The sequence below is a fragment of the Urocitellus parryii genome, chromosome X (genome assembly GCF_045843805.1).
Source record: "Urocitellus parryii isolate mUroPar1 chromosome X, mUroPar1.hap1, whole genome shotgun sequence".
In the NCBI taxonomy this organism is placed as follows: domain Eukaryota; kingdom Metazoa; phylum Chordata; class Mammalia; order Rodentia; family Sciuridae; genus Urocitellus; species Urocitellus parryii.
This window is the reverse complement of record NC_135547.1, coordinates 86540264-86559789: the sequence shown is the minus strand read 5'-3', so window position 1 is coordinate 86559789 and position 19526 is coordinate 86540264. Positions and strand designations below refer to the sequence as shown.

The window sequence follows — 19526 nt, the reverse complement described above, 5'->3', positions numbered from 1 at the left end:
CCAGTGGCACACATTGCCAGTTATGTTGTGCCACAGTTACTTGGACTCTCATAGCCATAAAAGGTCTGTTAACTGTGTGACAGTCTCATCAACGACCAGTCACAAATGGTTCCACTCTGTCACAAAAGCACATGGTGTTATTTATAGTTTTACACAACTGTAAGGCCACATAAATTCAAACATCCAAACACAGGTCATTATACTCCTGAAAGTCTGTCTGGTCATATGCAGTTACAAAGACCTGAAGTTATGATCTCACATATGATTACACAGGATCATGGTATCATATTTACCTGCAAACATGGTCATACACAGTTACAAAGATACTCACATAATGGCTAATCTACCATCTCATGATAATCACCTAAACACATACCGTCATCATCATATACCTTATTATACATCCCTCAAACATGGTTCCATTGAATCATAAAGATACACAGTGTCATTTAACTCTATCTCAATTTACAGAATCATGGAGATGATATACATTATAATGTACCTCCACACATCTGCAAACATGGTTAAACATAAAGACTAGCCATGTGGGGTCAATTATACCAGGCCAGACACAACCTCACACAATGACAACTACTTACTCAGATACATGAACACAGAATCACAGACATAACATAATTTACTATGTCACACTCATGAAATAAACATTAGGGTCTTAGCCCTAGGATACACACAGACATAAGACACTTGCCTTCTCCTGGTAAACAATCACCTCCACTACAAAAAGATATAGCAGTGGCACACAGAGATATCCATATCCTCCCTTACAAGGTCATAAAGGCAGAGTTTTAAGGGATTTTTAAGTCTCTGAGTCTTGGAAGGAAAGAATATTCAACTCACAGGATTCCAGAACCTTCCTTGTGCCCCTGACCCCACCCACGCTATGCCTGGGCCAGGTAAGCCCCAGGAGACTCGGGCCAAGGGCCCTTTCTAGCTGAGGGAACATGGTGTCCCAGGCCAAGCACTCCCCCCGCCATCCGGTACCTTGCTTTGGGTACAGTTTCCTCACTTCCTTGCCCACTTGAGCAGTTAGGGCCCGGCCAGGACTGAGGAGGTGCTCCTCTCAGCTTAGCTGGGCTGCTTACCCTGCCCTGCTCAGCACATCCTGGCTGATCCTGCCCTGCCCTCCCCCTGGGCGTGGGGTTGAGGAGGATGAATCACCTGGATGGAGGCACAGGCGGAGACACAGTTGGAAAGACACTTGTCCAGAGAAAGTGAGACACAAGAGAGTAGCTGATAGGGTCAAAGATCAAGTGAACAAATGTAGACACCTCCTCTTCCAGAAATACACACAAGTGCTAAGACCCCAGGAGCTCCTTGTATGCCTCCCTAGGCCTGTGGAACCCACAAATCCCTTCTCCATACCCCAACCCAAGTGTGCCTCTCTAAGAAAGCCCTCCCCACCTGGTCTGTAGCAAGGCAGCAGGTCTCCTGTGGGGCTGTTCCACTGCTATTCTTCATGGTGTGGTGACCCTCTGCTCTTCCTCACCTATCTCACCCTGGAGTCCACACATGGCCCTGTCTCTCTATTCTCTCTGCCTTCTTGTAGGCAGCCCTACAGAATAGTAGGCTGAATCCCAGGTGAGCGGGGCAGGGATTCTCAGCTCAGTTTCTAACTGGAGATGAAAGCAGACAGAGAGGCAGTGACTACCCCCAGGTCACACAGCAAGTCAATGTCAGACTTTTAGGCAGGCTGATTCTGGACTGGACTCTTCTCTTAACCCTGCTTTCTAAGGGGAAGCTGGAAAAGTAGGGAACCAAGAGGGACAGGGTGGATTCCACGGATTTAAAGTCACAAATCATAGTGTGGTTAATAAGAGGGACAACCCCAACTCTGCCTATAGGGAAAAACTACATGGTTCAAGTTTAGTGGTATAGGTCTGGCTAAGAACCAGCCTAGGTTCCACCAAGGGGAAAAAGGTTTGAGATCCCTCCATTTCCTATTTCAGTATTCCCTTTCTCTTCTTTACCTACACTCCCAATTTCCCTCCTGTTTTCAGTGGATCCCTTGGCCCCAGGGCTTGCTCCCTCTTGATGGTTGGCTGCATTTTTAATAATATAGCTTGGTCTTATGACTTATCTACACAAAAACCTTCCATAACTTCCTAACACCCATATAAAAACAGAAACTACTCAGCTAGGTCTCTGCAGCACCTTATAACACTACTGAATTATCTGATTTCCCCTACAAATATTTCTGAGCCTGGTCCACTGTATGCTGGCAGACAAGAAAATCCCATTCCTGCTCTCAGGGAGCTTCCAGGGTAGGATGCCCCCTTCCCCTTTCTAGAAACCACAGGCCTTCCCACTGACTCACCTAATCAGCACCAAGCTAGGTCCTACATTAGTTTTCTCCAGCCCACTTTTTCTTTGTACTAGGGATTGAACTCAGGGCTATTCTGCCATTGAGCTACATTCCCAATCCTTTCATTTTTTTTCTTTAATTAAAAAAAAAGAATTTAGTTGTAGATGGACACAATACCTTTATTTTATTTATTTATTTTTATGTGGTGCCGAGGATTCAACCTAGTGCCTCACACATGCTAGTTAAGCGCTCTACCACTGAGCTACAACCCCAGCACCCAATCCTTTAACTTTTATTCAAATTTTGAAATGGTCTCATTAAGTCACTGAGGTTTTTACTAAATTGCTGAGGCTGCCCTTGAACTTGTGATCCTACTCCTTCAGCTTCCTGAGTTGCTGAGATTACAGGAATATAAATGGCCCATTTTTAAATGGTTGATAATCCACAACATTCTCACACATAAATCCATACCCCTGACAAGATCCTCTATCAGCACTGCCCTTTTACCCCTGGGTTTACCAGAGTTCTCATTGCCCAACAGAACAGAGGACACAAAGGAGGCCTCCTCACACCCATAAAGACACATCACCAAGTCCTACAACAATATAGTGACACATCTACTGTACACAGTCCTCAAAGACGCAGAGAGAACCACAAAGCCTTTCCATATACTCATATACAACATGCAAAGTGCACATACACAACCACTACTACCACTTGGACATCTCTTGGCACTGACAGGAAGCACATCCTGGGCACCCCAAGAGCACCTGGGTTCTTCTCAGCTCTGCTGTGGGTGTGGAGGTGGGTGTACATCCTCCTTGCTCTGCCTTCACCCCTCTTGACTCTCAGCATGCTGGAAGGGCAATTGTTTTTTGCAGGCTGGGTGTAGAACACAGGGCTTTGCATGCTATGTAAGTGCTCTACCACTGACCTACACCCCCAGCCCAAGTTAGGGAAATTTTGACTGTTACCTTCAGGGAGCTCCCAATCTTAAAGACAAGAGACTCTCATTCAGAAAAAGTTAAGTGGTGGCTCAGAAGGTGCAAGGGGGTTAGCCTGTTGGGATTGGGGAGCTCAGGAGAGGGAGAGGTCAGGAAAAAGATAGCCAGATAAAATACAGGACACCCAGTAAAATTCAAATTTCACACGAATGACAAATAGATGTTTTAGTATAAGCATGTTTTATGCATACTTATACTAAAATATTATGCTACACAGGTTGAGCATCCCTTATCTGAAAGGCTTCAGACCAGAATTTTTCAGATTCTTTCAGATTTTGGAATTTGTTGTTTTGTTTTGGATTGGGGACTATTTGCATAGAGTTTACCAGTTGAACATCCCATGAAATTCCAACACCACCATTTACTAGCTAAGTGGTTCTCAGTCCCCATCTTTCTGAGTCTTGGTTCCATGTCTGGAAAAGAAGATAATAATAGCAGCTTCCTGGTTTGGTTCTGAAATTTCCAGAAAGAAGGGAAAGTGAAGTAAGGTTCAGTTCCAGTGGGTGTGGGCCAAAGAGAGGAGTCCTTGCTCTTGAATTCAGCTAGAAGCTGAACCCAGCACAAAACTACTGATACATTGAGAAATGCAAGTAAACCCAGCCAGAGATGGGCACAGAATCCAGCCCTCTTCACCACAAGAGCTCCGTAGATCAGGGCAGTATTCCTATTAGAGGTGAAAAGACAATGATGCCCTGTCTCCTCCATTCAAACACAATTCAAAATACAAACCATACAAAAGTCTAAAATATGTGTCAAGAATTGCATCTGAGTTTCAAATTTTCCCATGACAATTTATTATTGTTGAAATAGCAAAATCATTCCAAAAATTGTTTCTGATTGCTGTATGCCCCTGCTTGGCAGGTGCCCTGAGCACATGCTTCTGGGTTTACTGGCAGAGGAGGTCCAGCTTCTAGCTGAGCTTGAGGACAAGGACTCCTCTTTTGGCCCATTCCCACTGGAACCAGACCCTACTTTTCCTTCACCTCTTTCTGGGAATTTCAGCTGCCAGTTTCCCCTCTTCCCTGGCCAGCACTATCCCCTCTCTCTTCTCCCAGCTGTAGCCTTGGCTTAATTTCAAGATAGCTCTTAGGGCCCCAAGACTGGACATTGGCCATTAACTCCCTGGTGACCTGGGGCAAGGGGCTGCATAGCTTGAACTCCCAATTTCCCCATTTGTAAAACTGGGACAATATGTGTGTGCTTTTTGTTGTGAGGAATCTGTGAGATGCTAGGTGGGCAGAAGCTGACCCTAGCATTCAGGCCTTTTCACAGCTGATGTAAACTTCTCCCAATAGCCCTCAAATCTTTGCCTTTCCTGGCTGAGAGGTAGGCCCCAGGGACAGTTGGAATTCCTGGGGTGGGGTTGGGGTGGGGAAAGGGAACAGAGGGAGTGGAGAAGAAAGAACAACAGCAAAGAGGAAAATGCCTTTTGAGAAGCCAGCTCTGTGGGGGGGAGTCCCACAGCTTGAGAGAAAAAGCAAGGGATGAAGGCAAAACTGCCCCACCTCTTCCTGCCTACCCCTTGAATATGAACTCCAGCTCAGCTGCCCCAATTCACCTTCAAGGCCAGACTGTACACAGGACTTGCTTGGCCTGGCAGATGTTCTTTCTGGAAGTCCAAACACAAAGCTCTGTCAAGTGTGAAATGTGCAGGAGGAGATGTTTACAGGAACCCTGTGGGTAGTCCAGAGGTTCCTTCCCTTAAGTCCACTAGTCTTCTGAACATAAAGGACTCAGCAGAAAAATGGGGAATGAAGACTTTGTGTTTGTGTGTTATTAAGGACTGAACTCAGGAGCACTTAATCATTGAGTCACATTCCCAGCCCTTTTTTTCTTAAAAAACATCTTTATTTTTATTTGTTTATTTTTATGTGGTACTGAGGATGGAACCCAGGGCCTCACACATGTGAGGCAAGCACTCTACCACTGACCTACAACTCCAGCCCATTCCCAGCCCTTTTTAAAAAAATTTCAAGATAGGATCTTGCTAAGTTGCAGAGGGCCTCAATGAGTTGCTGAGTCTGGCCTTGAACTTGTGATCTTCCTGCCTCAGCCTCCTCAGCTGCTGAGATTACAGGCATGCACCACTGTGCCTGACTGTGAAGATACTTTTGAGAGCCTACCTGGCATGCATGAAGCACTGAGTTTGATTCTCAGCACTACATAGAAAAAATGAATAAATAAAATAAAGATATTGTGTCCATCTACAACTAAAAATATTTTTTTTAAAAAAAGAGTATGTCCTCCATACCCTCCTGAAAAATGGAGAAGCTTTCTATAAAATAGAAGTCTCTGATGAAAAAGCCCTTTCTGAAAAGGAAGAAGTTTCTGTAAAATGAAAGAGCTTCCTTCAAAGTGCAGGGACATTCTGTAAAATGAGGCAAGTTCTATAGAAACTCTTTTGTAAAATGTATGACCTACCAGTAATTGAATGACTCTGACAAAATAGAAGCTTTGTATGAAAAATGGAGGAATGCTTATTTAGTAAAGTGTGGTCCCTTCTGTAAAGTGTAGGACCTTCCTGTAAAGCATGGACCCTTATGTAAAGGGAGAACCTTTCTGTGGAATGGGATAGTAAAGAGCAATAGGGAATGGTATGAATTGTGGTAAAGTGAAGAGCACATCCTCACCTAAAGTAGGGACAGCAGCTCCTCCCCTCCAATCTGTTTTTACCTTGTAGGACTAGGGCCATGTACTGCCAAATCTTGCAATATTTCAAGAGAATCCAGAAATCCAGATTTTTGTATGAAACTGCATTTTAAAAACAGTGAACAGGTCAAATAAACCTTGGGATCCAATTCAACTTTTAGGTCATCACTTTAAAATCTGAGTTATTTCATTTCTGCTGTTCAGCTTTTGCCCTACAAGGCATGCTCTGGTCTTAGGGAGGAGCCTGTTCCACCTTCTGGAAGTACCTGGTCTCTGTTGGGCCTGAGGAGGCCCAGGAAGTTGGCCTATGCAATACTTTTCAGGAATTCATCAAATTAGAATCTGCTTTTTTTTTTTTTCTGTCTGGCTCCGTTCACCTTCTGCCCTGCACAGGATGCCTAAAGAAAAGAGCAGGGGATTCTAAGAAAATTCTGAATTCTCTGGAACTCAAGCTGTTAATTTTTCTTGTGTGTGGTACTGGCTATTTAACCCAGGAATACTCTGCCACTTGGCTATACCCCCAGTTTATTTTTAAATATTTTTAGAGATAGAGTCTCACTAAGTTGTGTTGCCAAGGCTGGCCTTGAACTTTCAATTCTCCTGCCTCAGCCTCCTGAGTCTCTGGGACTACAGGTGTGCACCACAGCAGTCACCTATGCTGATAATATTTTAGTGGGAAATACAAGGTATAGCAATTCAACTGTTTGTTGAACACCTATTCTAGGTCAGGCATTGTCTTGATACTCTCCTGTGTGCCATCCTCCTACTCTGTGAGCTATTAGCTCCATTTTACAGATGAGGAAACTGAGACACAAAGAAATGAAATAAACTGGGTGCCATGGTGCATGCCTATAATCCCAGCAACTCCTCCTGAGGCAGGAGGATCACAAATTTGAAGCCAGCCTCAACAATTTAGTGTGTCCCTCAGCAATTTAGTGAGACACTGTCTCAAGGGCTGAGGGTACAGCTCAGTGGTAGAGCACCCCTGGATTAAATCCTCAGCACTACAAAATAAATGAATAAATAAATAAATAAATAAATAGGGCTGGGGATATATCTTAGTGATAGAATGCCCCTGGATTCAATTCACAATACTACAAACAAACAAAACAACTAACCACCAACAGCAACAACCAAAAAAATAAAAAGCAAAATAACCTATTTGAGGATACCCAGCTAATAGTAACTGGAGCCGTATCCCAAGTGTGTCTATGTCCAGACTCATAGAATACATCTTCAGTGAATGTTTGATGACTTAGAAAAGAAATCACATTTAGATGCAGTGGAGAGAATTTTTTATAAAGGAGGTAGTTTTTAGTTGAGCTGTTCAGGATAGGGTTTTTTTTTTTTTTAATATATGGAGATGGACCCACAGACAAGGAAAGAAGAGTGGGCAAAATTATGGATACTTTGGAGGGTGGTATGGTTGAAGTGTGTGTCTAAAGGACAGAGAGCTCTGGGTTTACAAGAAGGCTCCAGAACAGAAAGAAGGGGCAGGGGAGACCAAAAGATGAAGGCAGGCAGCACCCTACCCCACTGAACAACCACCACCATCAAGACATAGACCTATATTAGGTGAGGTGGCTTATGCTTGTAAGGGACCAAGGAGGGACCAAGGAGGCTGAGGCAGGAGGATCACAAGTTCAAAAAAGGCTCAGGAACTTAGCAAGGCACTTAGAAATTCAGCAAGACCCTGTCTCTACATAAAATATAAAAATGGGCTGGGGATATGCCTCTGTGGTTAAACACCCTGGGTTCAATTCCCGGTACTAAAAAAAAAAAAAAAAAAAGACATAGACCTATAGGGGACACACAGAAACAGACAGACAGACACTAGATATATAGAGACCCATATGCAGAAACATCTAGAAACCTCCACGTTTAGATTGAGTTAAGGTGACATACTATCTGGAACATACAATATATCTAGATCCAAAAACACACATGAAAACATACAGACATACAAAAACAAGAACATTAAGACACAAAGAAGACCCATGGGGACAAACTCAGGCGGACAGCCAGGCACATGTGCGTGCGCACGCGCGCGCGCACACACAAACATGCACACCACAGTCACATGAGAGCACAAGCAGTCCATCCCTCATCCAGTGGCTTGACTGCTGTGAAGGCCTGGCCACCTCCTCTCTGTTTCTTTGGACCAGAGACCAGAGAAGGATAGGGGGTGGTAGCTCCACCCCCGGGAGGAGCTGGGGACTTCAGAGGACAGGAAGGGAAGGGAGTGGAACTGCAGCTGGGAGCACTGGGGGCAGTAATTACCCAGTGCTAGGGCTGCCACGCTGGCTGGGATTCCCCTCCCTGGGAGGACAAAGCCACAACGGGATGGTCCCTCTGACCCCTGCCTCGACCCTAGGGACCCCAACACCCACCCATCTCCCTTCCCATGCACCAGCGGCCCAGTCAAATCTGAAAGTTGGAGACACAGAAAGACTATGAGGGAAAAAGACACTTGATAGTGAAAGACACTGGGACAAAGAAAGGAGGGAGAAGACAGGAAAACTAGAGACCCAGATACACACACACACACACACACACACACAGAGCAAAGGGAGGGGACAAGTCAGAAGGGAGACAGAGACAAAGAGGTCCACATGGAGCATGGAAGTCAGTGAGGGATGCAGACCCAGAAAAGCAAAGGGTCAAGGAGAAAAAGAGCAGGCCAGGGCCACTTGTTGAACCATACTGCAGTGTGCCATGCTGAGGGCTGTGGGCTCTGCCGGTAACATTTAATCCTTAAAACAGCCCTAGGAAGTAGGAATTTCAACCCCATTTTACAGATGAGAAAACCGAGGTTCAGAGAGGTAAGGTGACTTTCTCAAGGTCACATGAAACTTTAGAAAAGAATCAGACCTGGGTCTGAGGGGACTCTCCCTCTTGCCAGCCCATGCCAAAGACACGGGCCTGAAGAAAAGGGATCCTTGAAGACACTCTCCAGAGAGAGAAGCAGTCAGTGACACCGGGAGACTCACCCTAAGAGATGCACAGCAAGAAAAAGACCCAGGCCTTCCCTGCCCCCCTCCCTTGCGGCCCCGGGGTGGGGGAGGGGCGGCGTCTACACCTGGAATGCATTAGGTAGGGAGGCCCCACTCAGGGGAGCCAAAAAGAAGCTGGAGGGGAAGCAGGGAAGGTGAAGGTGAAGGTGAAGGCGGCAGCGTGGGCGGTGGTGGCGGCAGCAGCAGCAGCAGCAGCAGCGTCCACAGCGGTGGCGGCGCGGGCCTAGCAGGCCCGGGCGGAAAGGCTTCTATGCCAGCTGCAGCTCCCAGGGGCCAGCCCTGCCAGTCCCGCCTTTCCCGCTTTCCACAGGCGCCTTCCCTCCGTGACTTAACCCCTTCCCTTCAGGGGCCACGGGGATGCAGTACAAACAACTAAAAGCCACTGGCACCTGGAAGAGCCTGCGGCTCCCTGGAGGCTTCAGCCACACACGTGTGCCCCTCACCCTCCTAACTTTACTCTGGGGCCCACATAGGCACAGCTGACGTCGGTTGGGCGCTCTCACCTAGATATCCTGACTTTGGACTCCTCGGTGCATCCTAAATCAACCACACTGCTAACCCCACTCTAGTCTGCTCCTCTTGCCTTCCCCATCCCAAGAGCAGCACCTCCCTCTACTCACTTCCCCAAGTCCCAAACTGGGCTTTCTCCACCACTCCTGCCTCTCCCTCAAGTCACACATCCAGCAAGTTCCCAAGTTCTGCAGCTGAGGCTCCCTCAGTAGCTGGAGAATCCATACACTGCCCCCCTCCAGCCTCCTAAGTAATTTCCCTTGCATCCGCAGGGCCCTCTTCAAGGCACTCTCTACAACACAGCCAGCTTTTGGAGAACACAGCCCCTTCAATTCCTTCAGCCTCTGAAGAGCTCCCCTTGCCTTGGGGGTGAACTACAAACTCCTGAGCACAGGGACAAGGAAAGCCTAAGCTCATGAACACTTCCCCACCCCCAATCTCCAGCCACAATGGCCTCTTGTCTGTTCCTCGAAAGTGCTCTCTTCTGCCTGGGGCTTGGGCACATGTTGTTCCCGTGGCCTGAACCACTTTTCCACTTCTTACCTCTGGACTGCTATTTATCCCTTCAGGTCTCAACTCAAGAGTCCTCTTTTCCCTGCCTCCTCCCCATGTGTTCCTGCAGCATCCTTGCTTGGAATTATTTGTAGTGTGCCTTTCCTGATAGAAATGAGCTCCTTGTTGCCCACCCAGCACCCAGCTCAGAACTTAGCATGTAGAAGGCACTCAATGGACACATGTTAAAGAAATGACCTCCTACCCCTTCTTTCTCAATTATTTGCTCACCAAGTATTTATGGATGACATTATATGCTTAACAAGTGGGAAAAAGCAGGTCTGTGATGTTATAGATGGAGAAACTAAGGCCTTGAGTGGGGAGAAGAGGCCTAGAGGAACAATGAACCAATAGTAGAGCCAGGAGTACTGAGGTTCCTTCAGCTGCTGCCCTGCAACCTTGTTTCCAGGTATTTTGGAGGCATGATGCCTTCCAGGTTCAAGGAACTGGACACTAGAACTCCAAGAGGCTGGATTTCTTGTTCCAAAGATGTCTGCTCTCAAGATGAGGGAACTTAAACCTGAGGGGCTAGCCAATGGCAGACTTCGCTTCCTGCCCTCATTCCAGACAGGTCCTAGTCCCTCCCAGCCAGTGTCTGGCCAGCTCCACATCTGTTTAAGGCATTTAGTTATCTGGCCCCCAGAAACTCATGGCTTGTGTCTGGTGCAATCTTAGCTACTCATCTTCAGGGAGCAGGCAGCCATACCTGGGCTCTCCCTGAGGTACAGGACCTGAAAGGACTCAGGAGATGATGAGAATCTACATTTGGAAACCTCAATTCTTCTTCCCTTTTTGTTACTGGTATTGAACCCAGGGATGGCTTACCACTGAGCTACATTCTCAGCACTTTTTATTTTTTATTTTGAGACAAAGTCTCATTGAGATGTTTAGGGCCTCACTTGTATGCTGAGGCTGGCCTCAGACTTGCAATTCTCCTGCCTCAGCTTCCTTAGACACTGGGATTCCAGTTATAGACCACTGTGCCCAGCTAATTCTTTTAGTTCTGTCTGGGGAAGTCCTTTGTCCAGCTAACCAGGGTCTTTTAATTTTGTTGTGTTTATTTGGAAGGCCCCAGCTGACTAGGAACCAAATCTGGGTCTTTTCCCAGACATCCCTCCCCCTAGAATCTGACCTACTATTTTCCAAAACACCCTTCAGAACCCACTAGGACCCCTCCTGTCCTCAGCCCTCTCTTCTCCTTTCAATGAGCAAACCCCCTCTGTGGCCTCTCAGGATTCCCTCAACATGGGAAACATTGAGGAAGCCATATGAATTTACTTTACTAGTATTTGGCTTGACTTTCAGGAGTACTTCCTCAGTTCTTTGCAAAAGTCAGCTACCCTGGGTGTATGTGAAATAGGTCTCAGCTCCACATACATTTTAAAAACTGCTCCCCTACAGCTGGGCACGGTGGCACATGCCTGTAATCCCAGCAACTCAGGAGGCTAAAGCAGGAGGATCACAAGTTTGAGACCAGCCTCAGCAACTTAGAGAGGTCGTCAGTAACTTAGCAAGACGCTATTTCAAAGTAAAATATAAAAAGGACTAGAGACATTGCTTAGCGGTAAAGTGTTTCTGGGTTCAATCCCCAGCACCCAAAATTAAAAACTAAAACAAAATAACCCCTGCTCCTCCACAAAAAAAGACACATTTGTAGGGCAAACTTTGGGCAGGTAATGAGTGATTCACCTGAATGTGACTCTGCTGCCCTCACTGTCTTCAAGGATGGGACTGGCCCTCAGAGCCATACATATCTCTCCATGAGACACCATGTGGTCCATGGGATGTGTTGGTGGTGAAAACTCCCAAATATCTCTGGCCCAGACCATTATGAGATTTTGAATCCATCTTTACTTTGATGTCCCCACCAGGCCTCTCAATCTCACCATGTCTCAAACACAACTCACTATTTTCCCCTAAATCTTCTCCTTCTCTTGCATGTACATGGCCCCACCATCATTCATCAAGTCTGTGGGTTGGTCTCAGAAAACAATCCTGAGCCACCCTGCCCTTTCCCCTCTTCTGCAGCCTCTACATCTGACTATCAAGGCTTGTTCATGTTAGCATCTAAATGTTTCTCAGATCATACTTTCCCTACCTGCTGTTACTCTAATGAGAACTACCATCACCTCTCTCTGAAACGACTGCAATACCCACCTGCCTGTCTCCCTGCTTGTACCCTTTTCATCCATTCTCCATGTATACTTATGGGGAGCTTCAAACCCCCATATCTGAGCACATCATTCTCCCGTTAATAAACCCTTCAGTGACTACTGACTGCACTCAGGAGAAAGCCCCCTTACCAAACTTATCCCTCTACTCCTCCCAATACCAGTCCCACTCAGTACCCCATGTCTTGGTGTTTTTGCTCTCACCAAACCTCCTGCATAAACTGTCCTCCATGTTCCTCTCTAGTTCTACAATTCTTGACACCTCTCTAGGACCTTTCCCTTGGGACAGGCCCTGTGCTGGGCACTACTGATATCAGGATTTCATCTCCCCAGAGTACCAGAACTACAACTCCCTTCTAATTGGAAACTGCCAAATGACAGCTGTTCACAAGAGCTGGGGTTAGAGGTAAACTGAGGTAACCAGTGTTTGTGTGTATGTGGGTGAGGGATTGATTCACTCCCTTTATCTTAGATCCCATGTCTCCCTTCTGGGCTGAGAGTAAACTGTGGGAGTTCCATATAAGGCCCTGGGGGGGCAATGAATTCTCCTGGCCATCAGGATGCTGACTCACTATAGGACCATGGCTAAATCACTGCCTCTCTAAGCTTCCACTGCCTCAACTGGAAATTGGGCTTGGCTAGTGGTTTCCAACTCTAGGCCATGCATCATAATCACCTGAGAACCTTTTAAAACTTGATCCCTGGGTTCCAACCCCAAGACTCTGGAACTCTGAGTTTGAGTCTGGGAATAGCTTTTATTTCTTTTTATGATAAACAAGGGATTCTGATGCTCACTCAGTTTGGGAGGCCCAGAACCAGACAGTGTCTAGGGTCTTTCCCAGTTCCACTATTTTTTCAGTGGTAGGGATGGAACCAAGACCTCGCACATACTAGGCAAGTACGCTACAACTGAATTATACCCTTAGACCCTCCCCAGACTCCAAATCAGAAAGATCCAGCCTTTCCTGCTGTCTCCCAAATTGGCTGTTTCCCCTACTACCTGCAAAAAGGCTCTAACAATACATGCAACTCTTTTGAGCTAGGTCAGGCCCTGAGTTCCCCCAAACCTCCAGTATTTGGAAGAACATTCTAGACATCAACCATGGGAAAAAGGATAGGATTCTCTTAAATCCCTATGAGCAAACCTGTACCCTTCCCAACCTTCTCAAAGCCCCTGTGGCAACTCACTGGTTTATCCCAATGACCCAATTGAAGCCTTAAGTTTTATCAACCTGGAAAATGGGCATAATAACTGTCCCTTCCTTCACCAGGAATCAGATAGGACAGCTAAAAGAGAAAGGACTTGGAAGCAATTCAAGGCTTTTCATACAGATAAGATATAATCATTATTTTTAAAAGCCTCCCCGCCACTTGCAGGCCTAGGCCACTGGGCCCTAAGGATGGTGATTCAATAAGGCCTCAGCAGTGTAAGGGAGGAAGTCAGCAGGCATACTGAAATCTTAACATGTGGATTAAAATGTTTCAACCCTTTAATTGAAGTTCAGGAAACCCTCTCTCCCCCTCTTACACACACACACACCCTACAACCACCAACCCTGCCCTCTTTGAGCCAATTATAGGCTAGTCTGGTGGAGAGAGAAGCAAGTCACTTGTGCCTACCCCTGGGCTGGCTGGGCAGTGGGGGAGGCGGGCCTCTCACAATCCATGCTACTGTGAATCACATGGCCCAGCACCCGCCTTGCCAGTGCTTGAGTAATTCCTCCGCCTCCTCTTCAAAAGGTTTTCCTCTCTTCTTATTATTTTCTTTTTTTTTTTAAACTCCTGGTTACTGAGGGTTTAAACCATGCTGCAGGCTTTGCAACCAGTACCTCACAGTCTCCTCATGGCATTCTCTAGACAAGGCAATTGAGGCTCAGAAAAGAGAAGTCAGTCACCTGGGGTCACAGAGTGAGTCAGTTATGAATGTTTGGATGGGAGACCAGGTCTCTCCCTGATACCCTTTTTTGCCCAATCCTCACTTAAAAAAACAAAAAAAACACCCACCATGCAATTACAGAGTCAGATACTTCACTTGGAAAAAGGATCTTGGGAATGCTGAGCTGCTTTTGTGGCGGGGTGGGGGGGGTAGATTTGGAAAAATCAGACAGGTCAAGGACCAGGGGTCTAGATGCTCCCAGCTACTAACTCTCAGACCAAGAGTATATGGAGGGCAGGAAGTCAGGGTCCTTCTCTTAAGCTATAGTTATGAGGACCTATGTGCTCATGTAGTATCTGTTCAGGCATTTGTTCAACAAAGATTTATTGAGCACTTTCTGTGTGCCGGGCACTATGCTAGTCACCGGGGATACAATAGTGAACAATACAGACACAATCCCCTTGCCCTCATGGAGCTCACATTCTAGTGGAGGAAGATGGGCAATAAACAAGTAGACCACACAATAAGGTGATTTCAGATTGTATTAAGTACAAGGATGGGAAGCATACTGGCAGCTGTGATAGAGACTCACAAGTGGTCCTATCTAAAGTGATTAGGAAAGGTCTCTTGGAGGAGGTGACATCTGAGCTGAGACCCAAAAGATGAGGAGCAAACTAGGTGGAGGACTAGGGGAAGAGCTAGCTACAAGGCAGAAGGCAAAGCAAATGCAAAGGCCCTAAGTAGGGTGGGAGTGCTCGTGGGTGTTTTGGGATCTGAAAGAAGAAGCTACATTAAAGTATGAGTAGCCCCCTCCACACAGCATCTGTCAAGGGGAGCTTGGAAAACCAGCAGAAGCAATAAGCAGGGTAGGGTGTTAAGGGCCTGTTGTCAGACTGGCTATCCCCAGTCCACAAGGAGGGAGTTCCCTGAAATCTCCCAGAGGCTCTATGACTATAGCCCAAGGTCATGACAGCCCAAGGGGCTCATCCTTTCATTGTTTTATGCTTCACTAGTGCTACCTGGTGCTGGCTACCATCCCAAAGACCTGTGGAGCCAGATGTGAGTCCTGAAAGCCCTCAGGCTCAACAACTCCTTTAGTCTCAGTGGAAGGCAGAGCAAGCAGATGTGCACTGCTCTTTCTCCATGGCTCCTGAGCTTAGGCCCAATGAGAATGTCCCCATATGGAGGAGGCCTGCTGGGCTCCTCAGACACTTAAGGCTGTGCAGTTCACAGGCCTCTTCAGGCAGTAGTCTATGGCCCCAGCCTGACCTAGAGCTGCTCCACCTCTGCAAATCTGAGCAACCATTCTGATTTATCCCCACAAACAACCTCATGGCCCACAGCTCTCCAGCTCTGCTACAACTGGTTTCTGCCCTTCTGACCTTTCCACTGTCTCCCTCTACCCACCTCTCAAGCCCTTCTCCTCCAGTCTGACCCCCAAGACCCACATCTTCACCTTTCTCTCTCATCAGCACCTTCTGCTCCTCCCTTCCCTTGTCCTCCTACCACACACACCTGGCACAACCCCAACCTTGGATCAATCCACCCGTCCCTCTTTTTTTTTTTCCACTCATACTCCAGGCCTGCTGAATAGTACAGGAGAAAATCACATAAGCAGAAGGCTTGGCATTACTTTCATGGTCTCCAGCCTGAGTTTGGGATAGTGGAAAGACCATAGACTTTGGACTCAGATCTGGTTTTGAATTCAGATTCCATAGTGGCTGTGCAACCTTGGGCAAATTATTTAACTTCTCTGAGTCTCAGTTCCCTCCCTTCCAACAAAATGGGGCTAACATATCTACTTAACAGAGGGCTCCTGAAGGTGAAATGAGAACCTATGTTAAGCACCCAGTTCCGTGCCTTGCACAATGTAGGCACTTGGCTAATGGGAGACTCCTTTTCTCCCATTCCCCCAACTAAACTCCCCCTACCAATCCCCACTTCTATCTTGCAATACTGTCTCTTTTTCTTGAAGTGCTTCCTCTCCCAGTAGCCTCAACAGATAGAAGAGAAAGGGGTCGGCAGGGTTGATGGGCACCAGGGACAGAAAGAAGAGTCAGGGAACAGAGGTTGAACGGACTGGACAGGAGGTGGAGGGATAAGGGGAGGGAATTGGGGTTGAGGGGACCCAAGAGGCCAGGGTGAGCGGGCAGCCCTGAGGTGGGGCTTGGAGAGCCCGAGAACAAGAACCCGCTCCCAGTACCAGGCCTTTGGCCCGAGCTCCCATGTCTTCTGGATCACTCACCAGGCCGAGGCTGCGAGCCCTCCAGGTGGTAGGAGAAGCGCAGGGCCCGGTGGTGCTGTGGACTGGGGCCGCAGGGCAAGACCCGGGGCCCTGGAGCAGGACCCAGGTTGGTGTCCGAGGGTCCGGCAAACTGGGGATCCAGAGGGCCGCCAAGAGTCGAGCCTGAGCCTCTGCGCACGGGTAGTCCGGGCTCCGAGGTTCCAGGGTCCGAGTCGGCACAGGCCAATGGAGCTGCGCCTGGGGGATTCGTGGCCGGGTGTTGGGGATCCGAAGGCCCGGCGCCCCCCGGGACTCGGTGGCCATGCATGGTCCGGGCCTGGGCGCGGGGCCCGGGCTCCCCGCTTGGCTCCAGCTCCTGGGGCGGAGGCGCGGGCGGAGGAGGCCCGGCGCCCGGCGGAGCAGCGGCCTCAGGCTCGGGGGGCGGGGCTGCGGGCTCAGCCCCACTGCGGAGACTGGAGCCCCCGGCCCGGGCCGGGGCCAGCAGCTGTGGCAGCGGTGGCAGTAGCAGCAGCAGCCGCGGCCACCGCCGCTGCCGTGCCAGGCATCGCCGGCCCTGGCCCCAAGCGGGGAGTGGGCTCCGCGGGGCTGGGGGCCCGCTGGGGAGCGCTGTCTATGCGGCTGCGGCTGGGCAAGGGTCGGAGGGCTGCACTCGGCGCGGGCTCTCCACTGGACTGTGAGCCACTTCCGTGGCCCCGGGGCGAGCGGCCAGTCGGATCTGAGTGCGGGGTCTCTTCTTTCTCCTCAAATGGGAATCGATCTGGGCTCTCTTGGCTGGTCGGAAAGGGTTCTTCCTCCCGCCGCAGCGGAGGCTGGGGGCGGAGAAGAGGGAAGGGGAGGGTAAGGGAGGGAAGAGAGGACGGCGGTGGCCTGGGGGCGCGCGTGTGCGCCGCGCGCTCCGGCTGCGGGGCTCTCCTTCAGCCCGTCCTCCGGACGATGCTCCAGCCGCGGGGGGCAGGGAAACTGCCTGGGCCGGGCTCCACCGTCCTCTCCAGCCTCAGCCTTGGTCTCCGCGGCGGCGGGCGGGAAGAAGCCCTGGGAAGGGGGATGGGGAGGCGGGGGCCCGTCCCTGAGGCAGCCCAGCCGCAGCCACAGCGGCGCTGGGACCCAGTTACCGGGGCCCGCCCCCTCGCCCGGGATTTGCGCTTGACCACGCCCCCTCGTCGGTCCCGCCTCACTTCTCGCAGCGAATGCCTTCAAGGCCCTCCTCCTACCCCTTAAAATTTCTCCCTCAGTTTGCCTTCTCCAACCTTCAATGTTTCCACACCGGCAAATCTCCTGGCACCATCCTCTAAATCTGTTCTTCCATCCCATGTCAAGTCTTCTTCCGCTCGCCTATCACTCTCTTCCAGAAGCCTTTCCACACGTTCCAGAGTTTCCCTAGGGTTTGGTCATAGCTGGCCTGTACTCTTCACTTTGCTCAGACCAGATCTCATGGTCTTTTACTTTTCAACTCTCTTACCAGTAGCCTCAGTTCCCTGATTTGTCGCATGGGCTTGGCAACATCCCAGTCCTGAATCCGTCCAACTGTCCGCCTTTTCCCAGGCAGGAAAACATTGCTGGCAAAAGCTATTCAACTTTACAGACGTGTGCCATTATAAACCCATATTTCCCAGCTTCTGTGACGTCTTCAGTGCTGACCTACAACCCTACTCGTCAGCTCTCAAGCGCCCGCCCCTCTCTCTCTCTCATTCTCCTCACCACTCCCTGATCATCCCTCTCTCCCATTCTTCACGACGGCCATTTCAAACCTTCCCTCACCTGGCCCCCTATTTCTCCATCAGCCTTCTAACCCTTAGCAGATGACCCCATCTCCTACTTCACAGGGTAAACAAAAGCCACCAAACATGAAGTTCTTGACTTTTGCCACCAAGCCTAGGAATCTGCCCCTTGCTCCTTCCCGTTTAAGCATACTCAGGTCTCATCCATCTAAAAATTAATAAATGACTACCCAAAATTCTTTCTCTCCAACCATCTCCTTATCTTCTCTTTTCTACAAACTTCTCAAGAGGGTTGCCTACCTCAACTGTCTTCATTTCCCCACTTTCCACGTATCTTTGAACCCACTACAATCTGCCTCCACTTCTTGCCTCTTACCAAGGTCTGCCATGGTTTAAGTCACTAACTCCAATAGAATCTTCATTTTCTCCTCCTTCTCCTCCTTCCTCTCCCTCTCCCTCTCTTCTCCTTCTCCTTCTCCTCCTTCTTTGTACCAGGAATTGAACCCAGGGGGACTTAACCACTGAGCCATATCTCCAGCCCATTTTTTTTTTTTAATTTTGAGACAGGGTCTTGCTAAATTCCTTAGGGCCTCCCTAAATTGCTGAGGCTGGCTTTGAACTTGAGATCTTTCTGTCTCAGCTTCCCAAAATGCTGGACAATAGAATCTTTTCAGAGGTGATCCTACTTGGCTTTTAGGTAGCATTTGGCACTGGGGACCACTCCCTCTTCCTTCTTTCATGACATCATATTCTCCTTATATTTCTCCTACTTCCTTGGTAATTCCTTTTTATTTTCTGAGCTCCTCCTTGTCTAACCCCTAATGTTGCTGTTCTTTAGGGCTGTGATCTAAGCTCCTGTCTTTCTCTCTTCTTTCCTTCAGTTATCTCATTTGCACTCATGGCTTCAATTATTATCTTTGCTGATTACCCATAAACTGGTAACTCCAAGTCCAAATGTTTCTTCTGACTCATGCATTCCATTGGTTTACCTGAATATCCCAGAGACACCTAAAACCTCAGCTTGTTTCCAACCCCAGGTATCCTCCTCCAAACTGTTTGTCCTTCTTGGCACCTTATCTTAGTGAATGACCCCAGTGAAAGAAGAAACCTGAGGTACACCCCTGGTTCTGCTTTTTCTTCTAGCCCCCCATGTAATTATTAAGTACTGTCATTTAACTCCTTAATATCTCCCAAGTCTATTTATGTAGACTCTTCATTTTGAAAAAAAAATTTTTTAGTTGTAGATGGACACATACCTTTATCTTATTTATTTTTTTTTTACGTGGTGCTGAGGATAGAACCCAGTGCCTTACATGTGCTAGGCAAGTGCTTACCACAGAGCTACAACCCCAGCTCTAGGCTCTTAATTTCTGATGACACAATTCTGGTTTAGACCAGCGCCATTTCTAACCTGCAATACTTCTGCAGCTGCCTTGGTTCATTTCTGTTCTTTGGAATCTATTT

At 48.4% G+C, this 19526-nt stretch overlaps 1 protein-coding gene across 1 annotated transcript in view; it reads right to left on the bottom strand.

Annotated features, from left to right (window-relative positions):
• The window catches only part of Fgd1 (FYVE, RhoGEF and PH domain containing 1), a 42064-nt gene extending 25413 nt beyond the window's left edge, over positions 1 to 16651 (bottom strand). The window contains exon 1 of the mRNA XM_026407432.2: positions 16345 to 16651. Coding sequence (XP_026263217.1) covers positions 16345 to 16651 — 307 coding nt within the window. The remainder of the gene's footprint in view (positions 1 to 16344) is intronic.
• Positions 16652 to 19526: the final 2875 nt, after the last annotated feature.